General features: G+C 43.6%; 1 protein-coding gene across 2 annotated transcripts in view; it reads right to left on the reverse strand.

Annotated features, from left to right (window-relative positions):
• The window catches only part of TNKS (tankyrase), a gene marked incomplete in the record, with an annotated part of 313626 nt that overhangs the window by 25145 nt on the left and 267925 nt on the right, over window positions 1-20556 (reverse strand). For both annotated transcript variants that reach the window (XM_073598540.1, XM_073598531.1), the window contains 3 exon segments: window positions 7683-7803; window positions 9700-9782; window positions 13553-13790. In XM_073598540.1, the coding sequence (XP_073454641.1) occupies window positions 7683-7803; window positions 9700-9782; window positions 13553-13790 (442 nt within the window).

Here is a 20556-nt window from a genome sequence, read left to right on the forward strand (position 1 = left end):
TCTGTGCCCGTGAACGCAGCCTCTCTGTGCCTGCAGCCTCACTGTGCCTGTGAACGCAGCCTCTCTGTGCCCGCAGCCTCTCTGTGCCCGTGAAGGCAGCCTCTCTGTGCCCGAGAGGCTGCCGCAACTCCACTGTGCCTGTGCCCACAGCCTCTGTGCCTGTGAACGCAGCCTCTCTGTGCCCGTGAACGCAGCCTCTCTGTGCCCGTGAACGCAGCCTCTCTGTGCCCGTAAAGGCAGCCTCTCTGTGCCGTGAAGGCAGCCTCTCTGTGCCCGTGAAGGCAGCCTCTCTGTGCCCGTGAAGGCAGCCTCTCTGTGCCCGCAACCCCTCTGTGCCTGTGCCCGCAGCCTCTCTGTGCCCGTGAACGCAGCCTCTCTGTGCCCGTGAACGCAGCCTCTCTGTGCCCGTGAACGCAGCCTCTCTGTGCCCGCAACCCCACTGTGCCTGTGCCCGCAACCTCTCTGTGCCTGTGCCCGCAACCTCTCTGTGCCTGTGCCCGCAACCTCTCTGTGCCCGTGAACGCAGCCTCTCTGTGCCCGCAGCCTCACTGTGCCTGTGAACGCAGCCTCTCTGTGGCTGTGAACGCAGCCTCTCTGTGGCTGTGAACGCAGCCTCTCTGTGGCTGTGAACGCAGCCTCTCTGTGGCTGTGAACGCAGCCTCGCTGTGCCCGTGAACGCAGCCTCGCTGTGCCCGTGAACGCAGCCTCGCTGTGCCCCTGAACGCAGCCTCGCTGTGCCCCTGAACGCAGCCTCGCTGTGCCCCTGAACGCAGCCTCGCTGTGCCCGTGAACGCAGCCTCGCTGTGCCCGTGAACGCAGCCTCGCTGTGCCCGTGAACGCAGCCTCGCTGTGCCCGTGAACGCAGCCTCGCTGTGCCCGTGAACGCAGCCTCTCTGTGCCCGTGAACGCAGCCTCTCTGTGCCCGTGAACGCTGCCTCTCTGTGCCCGTGAACGCTGCCTCTCTGTGCCCGTGAACGCTGCCTCTCTGTGCCCGTGAACGCTGCCTCTCTGTGCCCGTGAACGCTGCCTCTCTGTGCCCGTGAACGCTGCCTCTCTGTGCCCGTGAACGCTGCCTCTCTGTGCCCGTGAACGCAGCCTCTCTGTGCCCGTGAACGCAGCCTCTCTGTGCCCGTGAACGCAGCCTCTCTGTGCCCGTGAACGCAGCCTCTCTGTGCCCGTGAACGCAGCCTCTCTGTGCCCGTGAACGCAGCCTCTCTGTGCCCGTGAACGCAGCCTCTCTGTGCCCGTGAACGCAGCCTCTCTGTGCCCGTGAACGCAGCCTCTCTGTGCCCGTGAACGCAGCCTCTCTGTGCCCGTGAACGCAGCCTCTCTGTGCCCGCAGCTTCACTGTGCCCGCAGCCCCACTGTGCCTGTGAACGCAGCCTCACTGTGCCCCTGAACGCCTGCCCCTGAAAGCAGCCTCATTGTGCCCGTGAACGCAGCCTCACTGTGCCCGTGAACGCAGCCTCACTGTGCCCGTGAACGCAGCCTCACTGTGCCAGCAGCCTCTCTGTGCCTGTGAACGCAGCCTCATTGAGCCCCTGAACGCAGCCTTTGTGCCCCATCAATGCAGCTTGACTTGTGACCCATTAATCACTTCCATACCGGGCCTATTCTGGCACTTCCCTCCTACATGTAAAAATCATTATTTTTTTGAAAATTACTCAGAACCCCCAAACATTATATATGTTTTTTTTAGAAGACACCCTAGGGAATAAAATGGCGGTCATTGCAACTTTATATCTTGCACGGTATTTGCGCAATAATTTTTCAAACGCCTTTTTTTTGGGAAAAAAAAGGTTTCGTTAATTAAAAAATAACAAAACAGAAAAGTTAGCCCAATTTTTTTGTATAATGTGAAAGATGATGTTATGCTGAGTAAAAAGATACCTAACAAGTCACGCTTTAAAATTGCGCACACTCATAGAATGGCGCCAAACTTCGGTACTTAAAAATCTCTATAGGCGACGCTTTGAAAATTTTTACAGGTTACCAGTTTAGTGTTACAGAGGAGGTCTAGTGCTAGAATTATTGCACACGCTCTAACGATCGCGGCGATACCTCACATGTGTGGTTTGAACGGCGTTTACATATGTGGGTGGGGCTTACATGTGCGTTCGCTTCTGAACGCGAGCTACCAGGGACAGGGGCGTTTTAAATTTATTTTTTTAAAATTTTACTTATTTATGTAAACATCCCTTGTAATAGAAATCTATTGTGACAGGTTCTCTTTATGGAGAGATGCGGGGTCAATAAGACCCCACATCTCTCCTCCAGGCTGGAAAGCATGAGATCGGAAAACAAATCACCGATCTCATGCTAACAGCCGCGATCGCGGCTTTGTATATTGCCGGGAACGCGGGCATGACGTCATAATGTCGCGCCCAGGCCTCCGACGGTCACAGATGACTGGTGACCATCTGGTCACCCTGAAATCTCTATGGTAGTAATCCAGCGGTGGCTGATTCTTTCTCTGGGCCCCCGATGGCACGGGAGAGCCCGAAAAAAGCACCAGATGGCAGCGGGACGTCCCCTCCCGTTGCCTATAAGAACGATCAAGCGGCGGAACTGCCACTATGGTCGTTCTTATCGTGCACAGAATCGCCGGCTGGAGAGAATGATATCTGGATGATGCCTGTAACTACAGGCATCATTCAGATATCCCCTAACAAAGTAAAAGACATCATATGACGCCCTTGGTATTGAAGTGGTTAATGCAGTTTTTCTGTGCCCCCATCAATGTAGATTTTCGGTGCCCCATTAATGCAGCTTTACTGTGCCCCATCAGCAATACAGACTCACCTGGGCGGATCATGTAACAAGGTCCCGCCCCCCCTAGGCCGGCTCATTTCATAGGCGGAACACTGATACTATCATACGAGCCGGTCTGGGGGGGTGGGACCTTGTTACACCGCGTGCCCAACACAGACCCAGCCAGCTCCGTGACACACAGCGGGACATCCCTGCTGTGTGTGTGATACACAAGACAAGAGGGGGAGAGAGGGAGGGAGGGGAGTGCTCACCTCAGCTCAAAGAGGCATCAGGGCAGTTCGGTCCTGCCGCTCTGTGTCCTCTGGCTGACAGCTTCCTGGCTGATCGCTTCAGCCAGGAAATGGTCAGCCTGGTCCACCCCCACTCCTCACTCGCCCTGCATTAAATTCCACTCGCAAATTGCGAGCAGGCGAGTGGAATTTTTGAGGGCTGGTATATGTATAGTTACTATGTACTATCTAAATAATATCTGTACATAGAATTCTTCTTTAAGGTGGCTACAGGCAACTAATTACATAGTTACATAGTAGGTGAGGTTGAAAAAATACACAAGTCCAAGCTATGTATGTGATTACATGTCAGTATTACACTGTTATACCCCTGTATGTTGCGGTCATTCAGGTTTTTTTTTTTAAACTATCGATGCCCCCCACTGAAACCACCGCCTGTGGAAGGGAATTCCACAGCCTCGTTCTTAAAGAACCCTCTACTCAGTTTAAGGTTAAACCTCTTTTCTTCTAATTTTAGTGGCCACGTGTCTTATGTTCAGTGCTCGCAACCTTTCTTCATAACTAATATCTTTCAGATCCTTTATTAGCTTTGTTGCCCTTCTTTGTGCTCGCTCCATTTCCAGTACATCCTTCCTGAGGACTGGTGCCCAGAACTGGACAGCATACTCCAGGTGAGGCCGGACCAAAGTCTTGTAGAGTGGGAGAATTATCGCTTTATCCCTGGAGTTAATCCCCTTTTTAATGCATGCCAATATTCTGTGTTTGCTTTGTTAGCAGCAGCTTAGCATTGCATGCCATTCATCCCGTCATCTACTAGGACCCCCAGGTCCTTTTCCATCCTAGATTCCCCCAGAGGTTCTCCCCCACCCCCCGTGAGCAAATTGCATTCATATTTTTGCCACCCAAAAGCATTATTTTACATTTTTCTACATTAAACCTCATTTGCCATGTAGTTGCCCACCTCATTAATTTGTTCAGATTTTCTTGCAAGGTTTCCACATCCTGTGGAGAAGTTTTTGCCTTGCTTAGCTTAGTGTCGTCCGCAAATACAGAGATTGAATTGTTTACCCCATCGTCCAGGCCGTTTATGAACATTAATAATAATAATAATAATAATTATTATGAAACAGGATTGGTCCCAGCACAGAACCCTGTGGGACCCCACTTCCCACCCCGGACCATTCAGAGTATTCCCCATTTATCACATGAACTCGCCCTTGTAGCCAGGTTTCAATCCATGTACTCACCCTATGGCCCATGCCAACGGACCTTACTTTGTGCAGTAAACGTTTATGGGGAACTATGTCAAATGCTTTTCCAAAATCCAGATACATCACGTCTACAGGTCTTCCCTTATCTAGATGGCAGCTCACCTCCTCATAGAAGGTTAATAGTATGGTTTGGCAATTGGTTTTAAATATTGATGGTACATTGGCTTTTCTCCAATCAGCTGGTACCATTCCAGTCAGTAGACTGTCAGTAAAAATTAGGAACAATGGTCTGGCAATTACTTGACTGAGTTCCCCAAGTACCCTTGGGTGCAAGCCATCTGGTTCCGGTGATTTATTAATGTTAAATTTCCCAAGTCTATTTCTAATTCTGTCCTCTGTTAGCCATGAGGGTGCTTCCAGTGATGTGTCATGAGGACAAACACTGCAGTTTTGGTTACTGAAGCACACCGATTACCTCGTGAAGACTGAGAAGAATAAATTCAATTTCTTCGCCATCTCCTCATCCTTTGTAACCAGATGTCCTTTCCCAGTTCTTTATGGGGCCAATATGGTCTGTCCTCTCTTTTTTTTACTGTTTATATACTTAAAGAATTTCTTGGGATTTTTTTTTGCTCTCCTCTACTATGTGTCTTTCGTGTTCGATCTTAGCCGCCCTAATTGCACCCTTACAAATCTTGTTGCATTCTTTGTAAAGTCTGAATGCTGATGATGATCCCTCAGCCTTGTATTTTTTGAAGGCCGCCTCCTTTGCTTTTATATGCATTTTTACATTAGAGTTAAGCAATCCAGGACTTTTGTTCACTCTTTTAAATTTATTTCCCAATGGGATGCACTAGCTAATGCCCTTATTTAATATACTCTTAAAGCAAACCCATCACTCCTCCGTGTTTTTTGTTTCTAAGATTTTATCCCAATTTATATCTTCTAGCAAGGTTCATAGTTTAGGGAAGTTGGCCCTTTAGCAATTCAGTGTCTTTGTATTCCCCTTGTGTTTCCTATTTGTGTGATTTATACTGAAGCCAATTGACCTGTGATCGCTGTTTCCTAAATTGCCCCATATTTCCACATCTGTGATCAGGTCTGTATTGTTGGTAATAAGTAGATCTAAGAACACCTTGTTTTTAGTTGGTGCGTCTGCCATCTGCCACATGAAATTGTCCTGCAAGACATTTAGGAACTGGCGAGCCCTAGACGAATGCGTGGTTCCCTCCGCCCAGTCTATGTCTGGCTAATTAAAATCCCCCATTATAACTCTTGCCATCCTTGCTGCTAATCCAAATTCTGATAGGAGGTCTGTCTCCCACCCCTCCCTCAGGTTAGGGGGCCTATAGCATACTACCAGTATTTTCCCCTTAGCTTCATCCCTTTGGAGCTCTACCCATAAGGATTCCACCTCCTCCCTAGCTCCCTTATTGATATAATCTCTCACAGTCACTTGTACATTATTCTTGATATACAGGCATATCCCTCCCCCTTTTTACCCTCACTAGCCCTGCGATAAAGAGAATACCCATGAATGGTTGCCAGCCAATCATGAGAGCTGTTGAACCAGGTCTTTGAAATTCCCACAAAATCTAAATCCTCCTCGTTCAACAGTAGCTCTAGTTCACCCATCTTCTCTGCCAGGCTCCTGGCATTGGTGAACATGCCACGTAGTTTAGACCGGTCACATACTACCCTCTTATTGGGTGTTCCGAGATAGCAAATAGGACTTGTTACTATACTTACTTATGGGTTTATGTGCTTTTAGTCAACCTACCACTAATGCCCCCAATACTACCTTCTGGAATATGTTTATTGCTGACTATCTCTACCTCTGGACCCCCCACCCCCCGTCGCCTAGTTTAAATTGTATCCGCCCCAATCTTTTTTTTTTTTTTTTGGCTGAATCAGGAGCCAATACTGTATAATCCAATTTGGTCAAATTGTTTGGCCAATTATAAGAAGTCATCTAACTGGCTGAAAAATCACTTTTCACCTTAGCACGGTGTTGCACTTTTGCAGCTTCAGGCCCATAGCACCTTTTCTTTTCTCTCTTTTTTGTACCTTTAAATATGCATTGATCTTAAAGTACTGCCTGTCAGTTACAGTACAAACATTGAATACCATTTCTTTAAAAGCCATTAAACATCAGTTTCAATGCTTAACAGAAAACAGATTAAATGGATGGATATGTAAAAAAAAAGGAGGATATGCAGCTTACTTTCACTGAACAGATTATATCATTTCTAAAAATAAATATTTTCTAAGATTGCATTTATATATAAACGCTAGTCAGATATTTAAAAGATCCAGTTTCTGCAGTTATGTGTTTGTTAATTAAAACAAATATTGCAATATCGAATGCAACTAGTGTAAATAGTGTGGGATTTTAGCCTGACACAATTGATGGGAAGGTTTGGGAGGCTGCAGCAATGTATTTTATTTTTTAGGACAATGGTTCTTTTATCTTGAAAAACTTCCAATTCATGTTTGTTATTTTATGATTTACAGGCACAAGCCTTACTTAACCACTTGCTTACTGGGCACTTAAACCCCCCTCCTATCCAGACCAATTTTCAGCTTTCGGCGCTGACGCACTTTGAATGACAATTGCGTGGTCATACAACACTGTACCCAAATGAAATTTTTATCATTTTTTCACCACAAATAGAGCTTTCTTTTGGTGGTATTTGATCACCTCTGCGGTTTTTACTTTTTATTAAAAAAATGTAAAAAAATTTTAAACGGGTAATTTTTCTCCTTCATTGATGTACGCTGATGAGGCGGCAGTGATGGGCACTGATAGGCGGCAGTGATGGGCACTGATGGGTGGCAGTGATGGGCACTGATGGGCAGCACTGGCAGGTGGCACTGATTGGCACTACAGGTGGGCATTGATAGGTGGTACTTGTGGGCACTGATAGGTGGCACTTGTGGGCACTGTTAGGTGGCACTGTGGGCACTGTTAGGTGGCACTGTGGGCACTGTTAGGTGGCACTGTGGGCACTATTAGGTGGCACTTTTATTGGGCACTGATGAGGCAGATGTGCCTCTTCCACTTGGGGACCGATGTCCCTCACATCCGATCCGGTGATCGGCTTTTTTTTCTACTCGCGCTGTCAGCGTGAGTAAAAAAAAAAAACGATTACCGATCTTTTGTTTACATCATGTGATCAGCTGTCATTGGCTGACAGCTGATCACATGGTAAGGGGCCGGGACCGGCCCCTTACACAGATTGGTGATCAGCCGAGTCTCAGTGACTCGGTGATCACAACGCGCCCGGCAGGGAGCGTGCACAGGGGAGGACGTCATATGACGTCCTCCCGGGAATGTAGGTCCGCGCTGTAGCCGTCATTCGGCTATAGCGCGGATGCCAGGTGGTTAAAAAAACAAAACATTATTTGCATAAAATTGTGGAACATAAAATGTGAAATAACAATTATATTGACACAGATACTAGCTTACCTTGCTGGCCTCCTAGCAGCCTCTCAACTCCCTTTATCAACTTGTGTCTGTGGCCATATGCATTAATTCCGATTTCCTTCAGCTCTTCATGACCCATGTCTGCCAGTACATCCAATGTTATCTAAAAAATGGCAAAAAAAACCCCACAAACATTACCATGTGCAGGGTTATCCTACCTAAACAATAATTGGAGCCTGTCAGAGTTATACAGCATCAAAGGGCAATTACTACTTCAGGGAACATAAACCACTGTACTTCTTTTGTCTGCAAACCCCAACCATAGTAACCCATACACCTGCACACAGCACCTAGCGGTTCAAGCCGCATAAAACACACATCCAATTCACAGTCTTGGGGCCTTAGAGCCTGTGTGAATATGGCCTTTGAAGACCAACACGGGTACTACAACATGCTAACAATTTGCCTTTAATGTTTGTTTATACAGTCTATATATATATATGACATATTTCATTTTAAATGTAGACGGTAACAAATATATTACGTTAAAGTCTGCATTTTTTTAAACAGTCGCTCCAAAGAGATATACGCAGCTGAAGTTATATGTAGGGTTGCACCGATACCGAGCATTTGCACAAATAATTGTACTCATGCAAAAGCTCCAATGTTTGATCCGATACCTGTTGTCGGTATCCTCAGCTTAGCAGGGGGGGCCAGGCAGCCTCGCAGGTGATCGGTGTGGCGGTGGGGGCAGTTACAAGCACCGATCTCCCTGTATAGCTTTTAATAAAGCACCTGACAGCCACTTCTTCCTCCTCTCTCTCCCGTGGCTGTCAGCTGCTTTATTGAAAGCTATACAGGGAGCTGTGCATATAACTGCCCCCACCGCCGCAGCGATCACTCCCCACTGTCCAGTGTCCTCCTCCGGCTCCACCTCTGGTCCCCCCCTCGTCCCGGATCTGTCCAGATGGAGAGGCAAGAAAGAAGCCAGTAAATATGTAATTTGCCAGCTCCTTCCTTTTCTGAATGCACATGTCCATTCATAACTGAGCATAGTAAACTATGTTTATGATGCTTCAGTTTATGAATGGGGAGGAGCATCTGTCTCCTGTCCATTCATCTTCAGTGCAGCTGAGGCTGCAGAGAAAGGGACTGGGGAATCTGTGTCCTCAGTCTCTTTCCCTGTCTCAAAAGGAAGATGTCAGGGGTCTGTTTAGACTCTTGATGTCTCACCAAAGTCCCCGACACACCCCCCCCCCCCCCCAACAGGGCTGACTTGTAATAAATCAATATTTAAAAATGAAATAGTAAAATTAATAATAAAAAAAAAAAAAAAAAAAAAAAAAACACTGACACCGTCCACCCCCCCCCCCCCAAAAAAAAAAAAAAACACAAAACATTATATAAATTGTAAAAAAATTAAAAATAAAAATGTAAATAAAATAATATTAAGATAAAAAAGAACACTGACAGACGCCTCATCAGTGCCACTGTCACAAAAAAAAAAAAAAAAAAAAGTATTGGTAATTGGTATTGGCGTTTAAAAAGTGGTATCGGTGCAACCCTAGTTATATGTAAATTGCTATTATTCATGTAAAATTCAAGCACTCCCCATTGCTCTTTTAATGTGATAGGTGGCCTTTCAAACCACTGGGGAGACCTGAGAGTCAGGAACATTGGGCCAAGCTTGACATAAAAGGCCAATATAAGATGTTCATATAACTGCAGCTGGATATATCATTAATCATTTAGATGTATTATTTTCACCGATAATTTTTTGTATTTTTTTCTTCATATGATCACTCTCAATTGCCTAGTTTTTCTACAGAAATATCAAGTATTTTTTTTACTAAAATATAATTTGAAACAAGAAAAACAGGTGCAGTCTAATTTTTTTGTCTGCATTTCAGGAAAACAACAGGTATCAAGCCTTATTTTTGTAATCATTTTAAAATGTGCACTAGTTACCTATGTAAACCAACAGGAAAAAATATGAAAAAAAATTTTTTTTCTGTTTTGCTGTTAAGCGCAGAGATAACGGACTTGGCACATTTCCTACCTGTTCAGTTTCAAAGATATCCCGAAGGTGTTCTAGGCCTAGGCTTTTCAAAAATTGATTGATGTTAATGTCAAGACCTGCAACTGCAGAAAAAAAGGAATATATAGAAAAATATATTTCTCACAGAGGAAATATGCAGACATCTACAGAAACCAATCTGATCTCTTACACAATCCCTTATGGCTCATTACGAATTAAAAGCCACGAGGCATTATACCTGCTGCTCTGCTATACAAAATAAAAGAAATAAGAACTACCACGAGGACATAGTTGCTGAGATAGGATATTCAATATCTATATATGCCCATAAAACAAGTTTGGACATTGATATGAAAGAGATTTTAGTTGGTGTTAAAGCATTATATACATAAGATGCCAAAAATGAAAACCTGCCATTCAGGACGATTTTTGTAGCAAATATACTGTATCTGTATCACAGACACAGTCAGATCTTCCATGTGCCAACAATGCAGTATTCCATTTTCTATTCACCTAAATATATTCATGCAGACCAATCCAATCTGTCCAATCTGTGAATACCATTCTTGCATCACGATTACCTAGATTTCTGGCACGTGTGACTCTTAACAGATCTGCATTGAAATACTCAGGTAAACCAAAAACTTGCAGATTGAAGATTACCCTGATTTGATCACAAATCACTGCCTTCTTCAGCTCTATATACATAAATATTCCATACATGCATTTTGGAACATAATATGCAATTTTTGAAAATTTGTATGCACTTTTCACTTTTAAGTGCAGCAATACCTGACTGAATCTCTTTAAATGACCAGTGGGATGGTCTGATTGCTTTACACTCAATCTATATCCGTTGTGCTGCTCACCGCATCAGTTTGGACTATACACTATATTGCCAAAAGTATTGGGACGCCTGCCTTTACACGCACATGAACTTTAACGGCATCCCAGTCTTAGTCCATAGGGTTCAATATTGATTTTGCCCACCTTTTGCAGCTATAACTGCTTCAACTCTTCTGGGAAGGCTGTCCACAAGGTTTAGGAGTGTGTCTATGGGAATGTTTGACCATTCTTCCAGAAGCGCATTTGTGAGGTCGGGCACTGATGTGTACGATAAGGCCTGGCTCGCAGTCTCCGCTCAAATTCATCCCAAAGGTATTCTATTGGGTTGAGGTCAGGAATCTATGCAGGCCAGTCAAGTCCCTCCACCCCAAACTTGCTTATCCATGTCTTTATGGACCTTGCTTTGTGCACTGGTCCAAATCATTTGGTGGAGAGGGGATTCTGGTATTGGGTTGTTTTTCAGGGGTTGTGCTTGGCCCCTTACTTCCAGTGAAGGAAACTCTTAAGGCGTCAGCATACCAAGACATTTTGAACAATGTCTAATCCCCACTTTGTAGGAACAGTTTAGAGATGGCCCCTTCCTGTTCTAACATGACTGCGCAACAGTGCACCAAAAAGGTCCATAAAGACATAGATAAGTGAGTTTGGGGTGGAGGAACTATACTAGCCAGCACAGAGTCTTGACCTCAACTCGATAGAACACCTTTGGAATGAATGAGAGCGGAGACTGCGAGCCAGGCCTTTTCATCCACATCTCACCTCACAAATGCGCTTCTAGAAGAATGGTCAAACGTTCCCATAGACACACTCCTAAACCTTGTGGACAGCCTTCCCAGAAAAGTTAAAGCGGTTTTAGCTGCAAAGGATGGGCCAACTCAATATTGAACCCTACGAACGAAGACTGGGATGCCATTAAAGTTCATGTGCGTGTAAAGGCAGGCTTCCCAATACTTTTGGCAATATTGTGTGTGTGTGTATATATATATATATATATATATATATATATATATATATATATATATATATATATATATATATATATATATACACACACACACACACACACACACACACACACATGCACACACACGGTATCTCACAAAAGTGAGTACACCCTCACATTTTTGTAAATATTTTATTATGTCTTTTCATTTGACAACACTGAAGAAATAACACTTTACTACAATATAAAGTAGTGAGTGCACAGCTTGTATAACAGTGTAAATTTGCTGTCCCCTCAAAATAACTCAACACACAGCCATTAATGTCTAAACCGCTAGCAACAAATGTGAGTACACCCCTAAGTGAAAATGTCCAAATTGGGCCCAATTACCCATTTTCCCTCCCCGGTTTCATGTGACTCTTTAGTGTTACAACATCTCAGGTGTGAATGGGGAGCAGGTGTGTTAAATTTGGTGTTATCGATCTCGCTCTCTCATACTGGTCACTGGAAGTTCAACATTGCACTTCATGGCAAAGAACTCTCTGAGGATCTGAAAAAAAAGAATTGTTGCTCTACATAAAGATGGCCTAGGCTATAAGAAGATTGTCAAGACCCTGCAGCACAGTGGCCAAGATCATACAGCGGTTTAACAGCACAGGTTCCACTCGTGCACGTGCTCAGCATCATATCCATAGGTTGTCTTTGGAAAATAGATGTATGAGTCCTGCCAGCATTGCTGCAGAGGTTGAAGAGGTGGGGGTGGGGGGGCAGCCTGTCAGTGCTCAGACCATACGCCACACACTGCATCAAATTGGTCTGCGTGGCTGTGGTCCCAGAAGGAAGCCTCTTCTAAAGATTATGCACAAGAAAGCCCGCTTAAGACAAGCAGACTATGGACATGGATTACTGGAACCATGTCCTGTGGTCTGATGAGACCAAGATAAACTTATTTGGTTCAGATGGTGTCAAGCGTGTGTGGCAGCAACCAAGTGAGGAGTACAAAGACAAGTGTGTCTTGCCTACAGTCAAGCATGGTGGTGGGAGTGTCATGGTCTGGGGCTGCATGAGTGCTGCCAGCACTGGGGAGCTAGAGTTCATTGAGGGAACCATGAATGCCAATATGTACTATGACATATTGAAGCAGAGCATGATCCCCTCCTTTCAGAGGCTGGGCCGCACGACAGTATTCCAACATGATAACGACCCCAAACACACCTCCAAGACGACCACTGCCTTGCTAAAGAAGCTGAGGGTAAAGGTGATGGACTGGCCAAGCATGTCTCCAAACCTAAATCTTATTGAACATCTGTGGGGTATCCCCAAACGGAAGGTGAAGGAGCGCAAGATCTCTAACATCCACCAGCTCCGTGATGTCATCATGGAGGAGTGGAAGAGGACTCCAGTGGCAACCTGTGAAGCTCTGGTGAACTCCATGCTCAAGAGGGTTAAGGCAGTGCTGGAAAATAATGGTGGCCATACAAAATATTGACACTTTAGGCCCAATTTGGACATTTTCACTTAGGGGTGTACTCACTTTTGTTGCCAGCGGTTTAGAGTTATTTTGAGAGAACAGCAAATTTACACTGTTATACAAGCTGTACACTCACTACTTTACTACTTGTAGCAAAGTGTAATTTCTTCAGTGTTGTCACATGGAAAGATATAATAAAATTTTTGCAAAAATGTGAGGGGTGTACTCACTTTTGTGAGATACTGTATATATACACACACACACACTATATATATATATATATATATATATATATATTATAAATATATATACACACACACACAAGCTTTTTTTTGTTTTTTTGAGAATCAAAAGTTACAATTTGCAAAAACTTTGCTCATTACTGCAATTCTCTTTTGAGAGGCGGTGCTTGGCTAGATGTATCTATTATGTAAAAATTATTTTTAATTCATGGGCTTCATGTAGCTGTAAAGTCTATTCAAAATCTAATGTGTGAAAGGTTTGAAAATGAAAGGGAAAAAAAACAGTTGATAACGGCAATATATAGTTCTTTCAAGGAAATTTTAATACATAAATTTGTATGTTCCTATTAACTATTTAACATTAAGTTTTACCTTCACTTTCCTTCCTTTCTGTGCCCGCCGCTCCATCACCAGCATTTGATGTTCCTCCAACTGCAAGGTCAGTGAGGGGACCTGTCAGATTATCAATACTACTAGCTGCAGACAAACAAGAGGGAGTAGATGCTGGAGAGATGATTGAGGCACTGACTACTGTTGCTTGAGGTTTGAAGCAGCTGGGCAAGGCTTCTGGAGGCATTGCGTCTATCAGCAAAGCTCGAATATCGTCTGCCTAAAATATATAAAGAGAAATTTATGTGCAGGTTTCTCTCTAAATGCACTGGTTTATTCCGATGAATGGTAAATACTGTCTTCTGTTAAAAAGTCAATCCCAACAGTACTAAAACTAGAAGGAAAAGTTCTGAATTGAAGTACCAGTAATATTTTTTTTAAGAAAGCTTCCATAATTAGGTCCTTAAAGGATAAGTTCACCTTTTGAAAAAAATATCAAATGCATATGAGTGAAAAAATGTCACCAGCACACCATGGATCTCTAGAATGGGTCCGAAGCTTTATTCAGGGATCACATCGTTACAGCAAATAGCAACGTTTCAGAGCCTCGCAGGACCTCTTCATCAGGCATGTGTTGACGAAGAGGTCCTGCAAGACTCCAAAACGTTGCTATTTTCTGGAATGTTTTAATCGCTGAATAAAGCTTTGGACCCATTCTGGAAATTCATGGTGTGCTGGTAACATTTTCTTGCCCTGACTATTTACGATTTCAGCAGGTGGTCGCTTCAGCACTCTCTTATATACACAGCCATTTCTACAGGAAATTGTGCATTGGGAATCAGTGGACTATGAGAGTGCCCAGCAGCTCCCTCATAGTTAATTGAGAACCACAAGCTGTCAGCTGCAGTGCTTGTAAGCATTAATTCACAGAAAACCGTGAATGAATGATGCGGTCGTGTGGACAGAGCACCACACGGCCGTGCTATTTATAAATTGTGACGGCGATGTAGAGAAAGAATCCCCCACCCGCTGTCACAAGGGGGGAAATAGAGGGAGAGAGGCTGCAGATGCTGGAACATGTTATATGTTCTATCCTAAAAATGGGTGGAACATGTAACTTGTTTCAAAGGTGAACTTATCTTTTAACCACAGAGATAATAGTTATGAAATAGATGGTCCTGCATACCTGAGGAAAAAAACGTATAAAATAAAAAAACGCTGGAGCCCCGCTCCCGCTATGATTGGACACAACGGAAGCCAACCAACGGATCTGTCGGGAACCCAGGTGACAGTTCCGAGAGAGGCAGAACAGCGGTCTGCCTATGTAAACAAGGCAGATCGCCACTCTGCTAGTAAGAAAGACAGAGATCTTGTGTTTCTGCTAAGCAGGAACACGGATCTGTCTTCCTTCAGTTAAGCCATCCCCCACACAGTAAGAAAGCAGTCCGAGGGAGCACAGTTAACCCTTGATCGCCCCTGATGTTGGTCTTCCCTGCCAGTGTCATTGGTGTCACTGCCAGTGTCATTAGTGCAGTGACCGTGCATTTTTTTTTAGCACTGATTACTGTATTGTTGTCACTGGTCCCCAAAAATGTCACTTAGTGTCAGATTTGTCTACCGCAACCTCGCGGTCCTGTTAAAAATCGCTGATCGCCACCAATATTAGTAAAAAAAAAAAAGTCCATAAATCTATCCCATAGTTTGTAGACGCTATAACTTTTGCGAAAACCCAAGCAATATGTGATTATTAGGATTTTTTTTTCACTAAAAACATGTAGCTGAATACATATTGGCCTAAATTGATGAAGAAATTCGATTTTTTACGTTTTTTTATTTGATGTGTTTTATAGCAGAACCTAAAAAAGATAATTTTTTTCAAAATTGCCTGTCCTTTTTTGTTTATAGTGCAAAAAATAAAAACCGCAGAGCTGATCAAATACCACCAAAAGAAAGCTCTATTTGTGAGAAAAAGAGGACATCAATTTATTTGGTTACAGTGTTGCAATTGGCACAATTGTCAGTTAAAGCAGCAGTGCAGTATCGCAAAAAATGGCCTGTCAGGGAGGGGGTAAACCTTCCGGAGCTGAAGTGGTTCCAAAGGCAAAGGTTTTTTTTTTTTTTAAGCTTATTGCAATTTCTACATTAAGGTAAAAAAAAAACCTTTCAATAGAAGCTACCCCAGATCTCTCCCCCCAAACATTTACTTGAGTCCATTCTCTATCCAGTCTGACCCGTCTGCAGCAGCTCTTCTCTTACTTCCTTCCAGATTGCTATGGAAGCACTCTGAGAAAATGGAGGAGCAGAGAGCGCTGGTGGGGAACGCCAGAAGAAGAGGCAGCTCTGTACAAACCCGTTGCACAGAACAAGTACGATTATTATAGTTAACTTAGCACCAAAATGTTTGATATGCCAATTAAAGACATGCTGAATCACCTGTCTGGACCCCATACTCTTAATGAGAGGTTGGAATTATATTACATTTCTTCGTAGTAACACCAGTATGAAATGTAAACACGATGAAAAAGTATGATACACCTAAGACTGTTTAACAGCTCAGTGGGACATAAAAAGTTATAAAGATTTGTAAAAAAAACCCCAAAAAACACATGTGCTATACAAGAATATTGAGACTAGTCTACGTCAAAGATAAGCATTTGTACAACCTGATAAATTAACCCTTTGGAGCTGGCGCCTCCCGACTCTCTAAGGGGTTTAGGATGTCGCGAGGCAGTGTGAGGTTTATGATCATGTGCCATAGGGAGCCTTTTAATCAGGTGACCACCAATCACAGCGGTCACATGATCGGAAATCTCCCGATGGCAAGTAGTGATCGGGAGCTGACTGTTAGCCGCAGGTAACTGTGCCGGGAGCACGCACCTCAGCACAGCTACATTCACACCAATGCATGCAAATATGCGACTGCTCGGCACCAAGGCCCGCTCACCGAGAGACCGCATATTTGCATGCAGCCAGTGCCAACAGGTTAAACATTTTAAGCAGCATTAAACACAAGAACAAGGAGTACTTTTTTAGGCTTTTCATACCTTTATTTTCATCTGTCAAACTGTCAAGTAAGCCCGTTATTTTTCAGCTTCCTTTAACCGCTTCTGGTTCAGCAGCTGCAGTTATACTGCGGCAGGTTGGCTCCCCTGCGCGAGCTGTCGTGGCTGTAAGTCGGCTCTTTAACACGCTTTAGCAGGCGATGATCACCGGGCACCCACGATTTCTTGTGACAGAGCGAGAACCGGGATCTGTGTGTGTAAACATACAAATCCCGGTTCTCTCAGGGGAGTAGAGACAGATTGTGTGCTCCTACTAAGTAGGAACACTGATCGGTCTCCTCCCCTAGTCAGTCCCGTCCCCCCCCACAGTTAGAACATACCTAGGGAACACAGTTAACCCCTTGATCGCCCCCTAGTGTTAACCTCTTTACTGCCAGTGACATTTATACAGTAATCAATGGCTATTTTTTAGCTCTGATCACTATATAAATGTCACTGGCCCCAAAAAAGTGTCAAAAGTGTCCGATCTGTCCGCTGCAATGTCGCAGTCATGATAAAAATCGCAGATCACCGCCATTACTAGTAAAAAAAAAAATACAATAATAAAAATGCCATAAATCTATCCACTATTTTGTAGATGCTATAACTTTTGCGCAAACCAATCAATATACACTTATTGCGATTTTTTTTACAAAACATATGTAAAAGAATACATATAGGCCTAAACTGAGTAAAAAATTTGTTTTGGATATTTATTATAGCAAAAAGTACAAAATAGTGTTTTTTTCCAAAATTGTCACTGTTTTTGTTAATAGCACAAAAAATAAGACACAGAGTTGATCAAATATCACCAAAAGAAAGCTCTACTTGTGGGAAAAAAAAAGAACATCAATTTTGTTTAGGTACAACATCGCACAACTGCGCAATTGTCAATTAAAGCAACGCAGTGTCGTATCACAAAAAATGGCCTGGTCAGGAAGGGGGTAAAGTCTTTCGGGGCTGAAGTGGTTAACAGACTAGGTTGTTCAGCAAAAGTGTCAGTTCGAGGGTTGAGACAAACCATTTCACATTTACAGGGGTGCTAGCAATGTTCAATTGTTATTATTATTTTATGCAATACCTTTTCTCCAAAATGAGAAAAACTGTTGATGGAACTGTTTAAAAAATTGTAAACTGGAGTTCAGCTTTAATTTGTTTGTCAAGTCCATCTAAATCTGCTAGTGCATCCAGCATCTACTCTCTCCCCAGACTGACATTGCTGCCGTTCATAGGCGTGCGCAGAGAGTGTGACAGATGTGCCCGGGCACACCCTAATCACTATGTGCGGTGCCGATTCCCCCTACTGCCTAGGCTTCACCCACTTTGTTGCCCCCCCAACCCCACAGTGCTGCGGGCTCCTCTCCCCCGGCTGCTGCGGGGTATATTTCAGGAAGGAGAGTGGGGGAAGAAACTAGTAAATATGTAATTTACTGACCCCTTCCTTTTCTAGATGAACACACTCGCTCACTGTGTCCATTCATAACTGAAGCATAATAAACTGTGTTTACTACACTTCGTTTGTGAATGAACAGGAAGCCGCTCAGCACAGAGCACTTCCCATTCGTTCACTGTCCAGTCCAGCTGAGGCTGCAAAAAAAGGCATGTGTGTTTGAGATTTGGGGTGCACACTAGGGATCGACCAATTATCAGTAAGGCCGATTATTGCAGGCCGAGATCAGCATTTTCTGAAAAATTGGTATCGGTCGCAAACTAGACCGATATTACTGATATTGCTTCAGAGGGTTTTACCGGGGTGATGCCTGCAGCTGCAGGCATCACCCCGGTACCGTTCTTCAGAGCGGACAGACGGCTTTATTGTAATAACAACCGATGTGGCTCAGCAGCCACTCGGCAGTTATTACAAACAGCGGGAGGGGACATCCCAACGCTCGCCCCCGGGCTCCCCCATCCCAACAGGAGGCCTAAGCAACCAGTCGGCATGTCTGATACTTCATTCGGGTCTCGGATCTAGTAACCTGGAAGTGATGTCATTACATCACTTCCCGGATTACTGGCATCTTAAAAGGCGCCAGTTTTAAAACATAGAAAGTATTCAAAAACGCTGATTTTGATGTTCTGAATAGTTTCAAGTGCAGAGGAGGGGTTTGGGGTCATACAGAACCCCGATCCCTCCATAAAGAGTACCTGTCACTGCCTATTACTGTCATAAGGGATGTATAATAGGCCTGGGAGGTTGGCGAAATATCGATATCTTATCGGCACCGAAAAAACGCTATTGGTCGATCCCTAGTGCACACCCTAATGCAATAGGCTCAACACACCTATGCTGCTGTCCAAGGTTTTTTCCCAATACCCCATTCTTTGGGGATGGTTTACCCCAGGCATCTCCTCTTCCTCTTTGTGTGTAGTTTTCTGAGCAAGGAGCTTTGCAATTGAAACGGAGTACAGAGCAAAGCTGGTGCTTACCACTCATTGTGTGCCTTCTTGAGAGGAGAAGATGACAGACGCAGAGAGAGAGGCAAATTAAGTGAAGAGGAGTACATCCCCTAACATCCCAGCGTCTAACAAGGGGATATTTTTGTCCTGATGTGTGAGGAAATCAGAACCTATTCCGATAAATTTTACAACTTTATCAGAATGTCAATGTCCACTTTTGACAGCTTACAAACTATAGTTAGACCACATCTAAAAGAATGAATATCAACAAGGATAAATGAGAACCAACATGAGAATGAATACCAACATTTCAGGAAGAAAAGGGGAAGTGTATCATTTACTGCTGCTAAACTAAATGCAATGTGCGTTTATCTGCAGATATGAATGAAAAGTTGCCCTGGATGCAGCTCTTTCCTTCTTTTCCTAAATGCAACTAAACTGAATGTAACAAAATGTTGCTACTTGTTATGTATAAATAACATGATTACTTTGCATTGTACGACGAGTCAAGTTGCTTTTATAAAAGTCTTCTAAACACTGCTAAACTATAAAATTTAGACAATCATTCAAATGTAGCCTTAAACTGCAATATAATACATTTTTGCTCTTGGGTCTAATACTGCTTTAGGTTGATTTAATGTTACTACCTAGAGCAGTACAGGTTAATGAGAGAAAACTTGTGACATAAGCTGTAAAGCATCCCTCTCTAGCAGGACACATTTTATATGTTCCCTTCTAGCTTCTCTGTAAATTGCCAACCTAATGCCCACCTTGGACTAAAAACACGGAAAGAAAAGCCTTGCTAAACCTCAGGGACCATGCAATGGCACAAACCCTTGTATCTTTATTAGACCCACAAGTTTATTCCCACTTGACATCATTTAAGCAGGATGTTCAAATGTCTAAACAGCAATGAATGTTAGAGACAAGTATATGAATAAAAATTTGTCTCTCCAATAGAACTACAGATATGTATTTACATGCATGCGTCAAGCAGTATTATTAGTAAGAAAAATATAATTCTCTGAAGGCCACAACTGAGAAAGAAACCAAAGAACAATCCAAATATTGGTCAAGGTTGAATTGGAAAGTCACTCACAATGAATACTGCTAGCGGCTAGAGCCACCGGAATTAATCGCATGCAAAAAATATGACAGACTGGTTGTACTGAAATCGATCAATGGATCTGCTTCTATACAACCAGCTTGCCCATAGATGGATCAAATCTCGGCCAGTCCCTGCTGAACCAACCAAGACTCGATCTATCTATGGCCAGCTTAACTGCTGATCTGTGGTCAACTAAACTGGACTTCAGGCTTCAACATATGAACTTGAATTAGGAAGCAAGGAAACCATCCTAGAAACCAGTGTAAGGGGCTACTGTGTCTTTTAGTTCAACGGTAGCTGCTTATCAAGCACTTCTAAAACAATTACTGATGGGATATGTGGAGGCTTAAAGCGTTACCAAACCCAGGACCCTGTATTCACTATATCTGGTCTCCCACCGTGCACAGAATGGAGAAATGCAATTATTTTAGTAAATATAAACTGCTAAATACCTTTTCTCATCAGCAGTATATAGCAGTCTTATGACTTCTATCAGTGTC

Source organism: Aquarana catesbeiana, linkage group LG01 (assembly GCF_042186555.1).
Source record: "Aquarana catesbeiana isolate 2022-GZ linkage group LG01, ASM4218655v1, whole genome shotgun sequence".
NCBI lineage: Eukaryota > Metazoa > Chordata > Amphibia > Anura > Ranidae > Aquarana > Aquarana catesbeiana.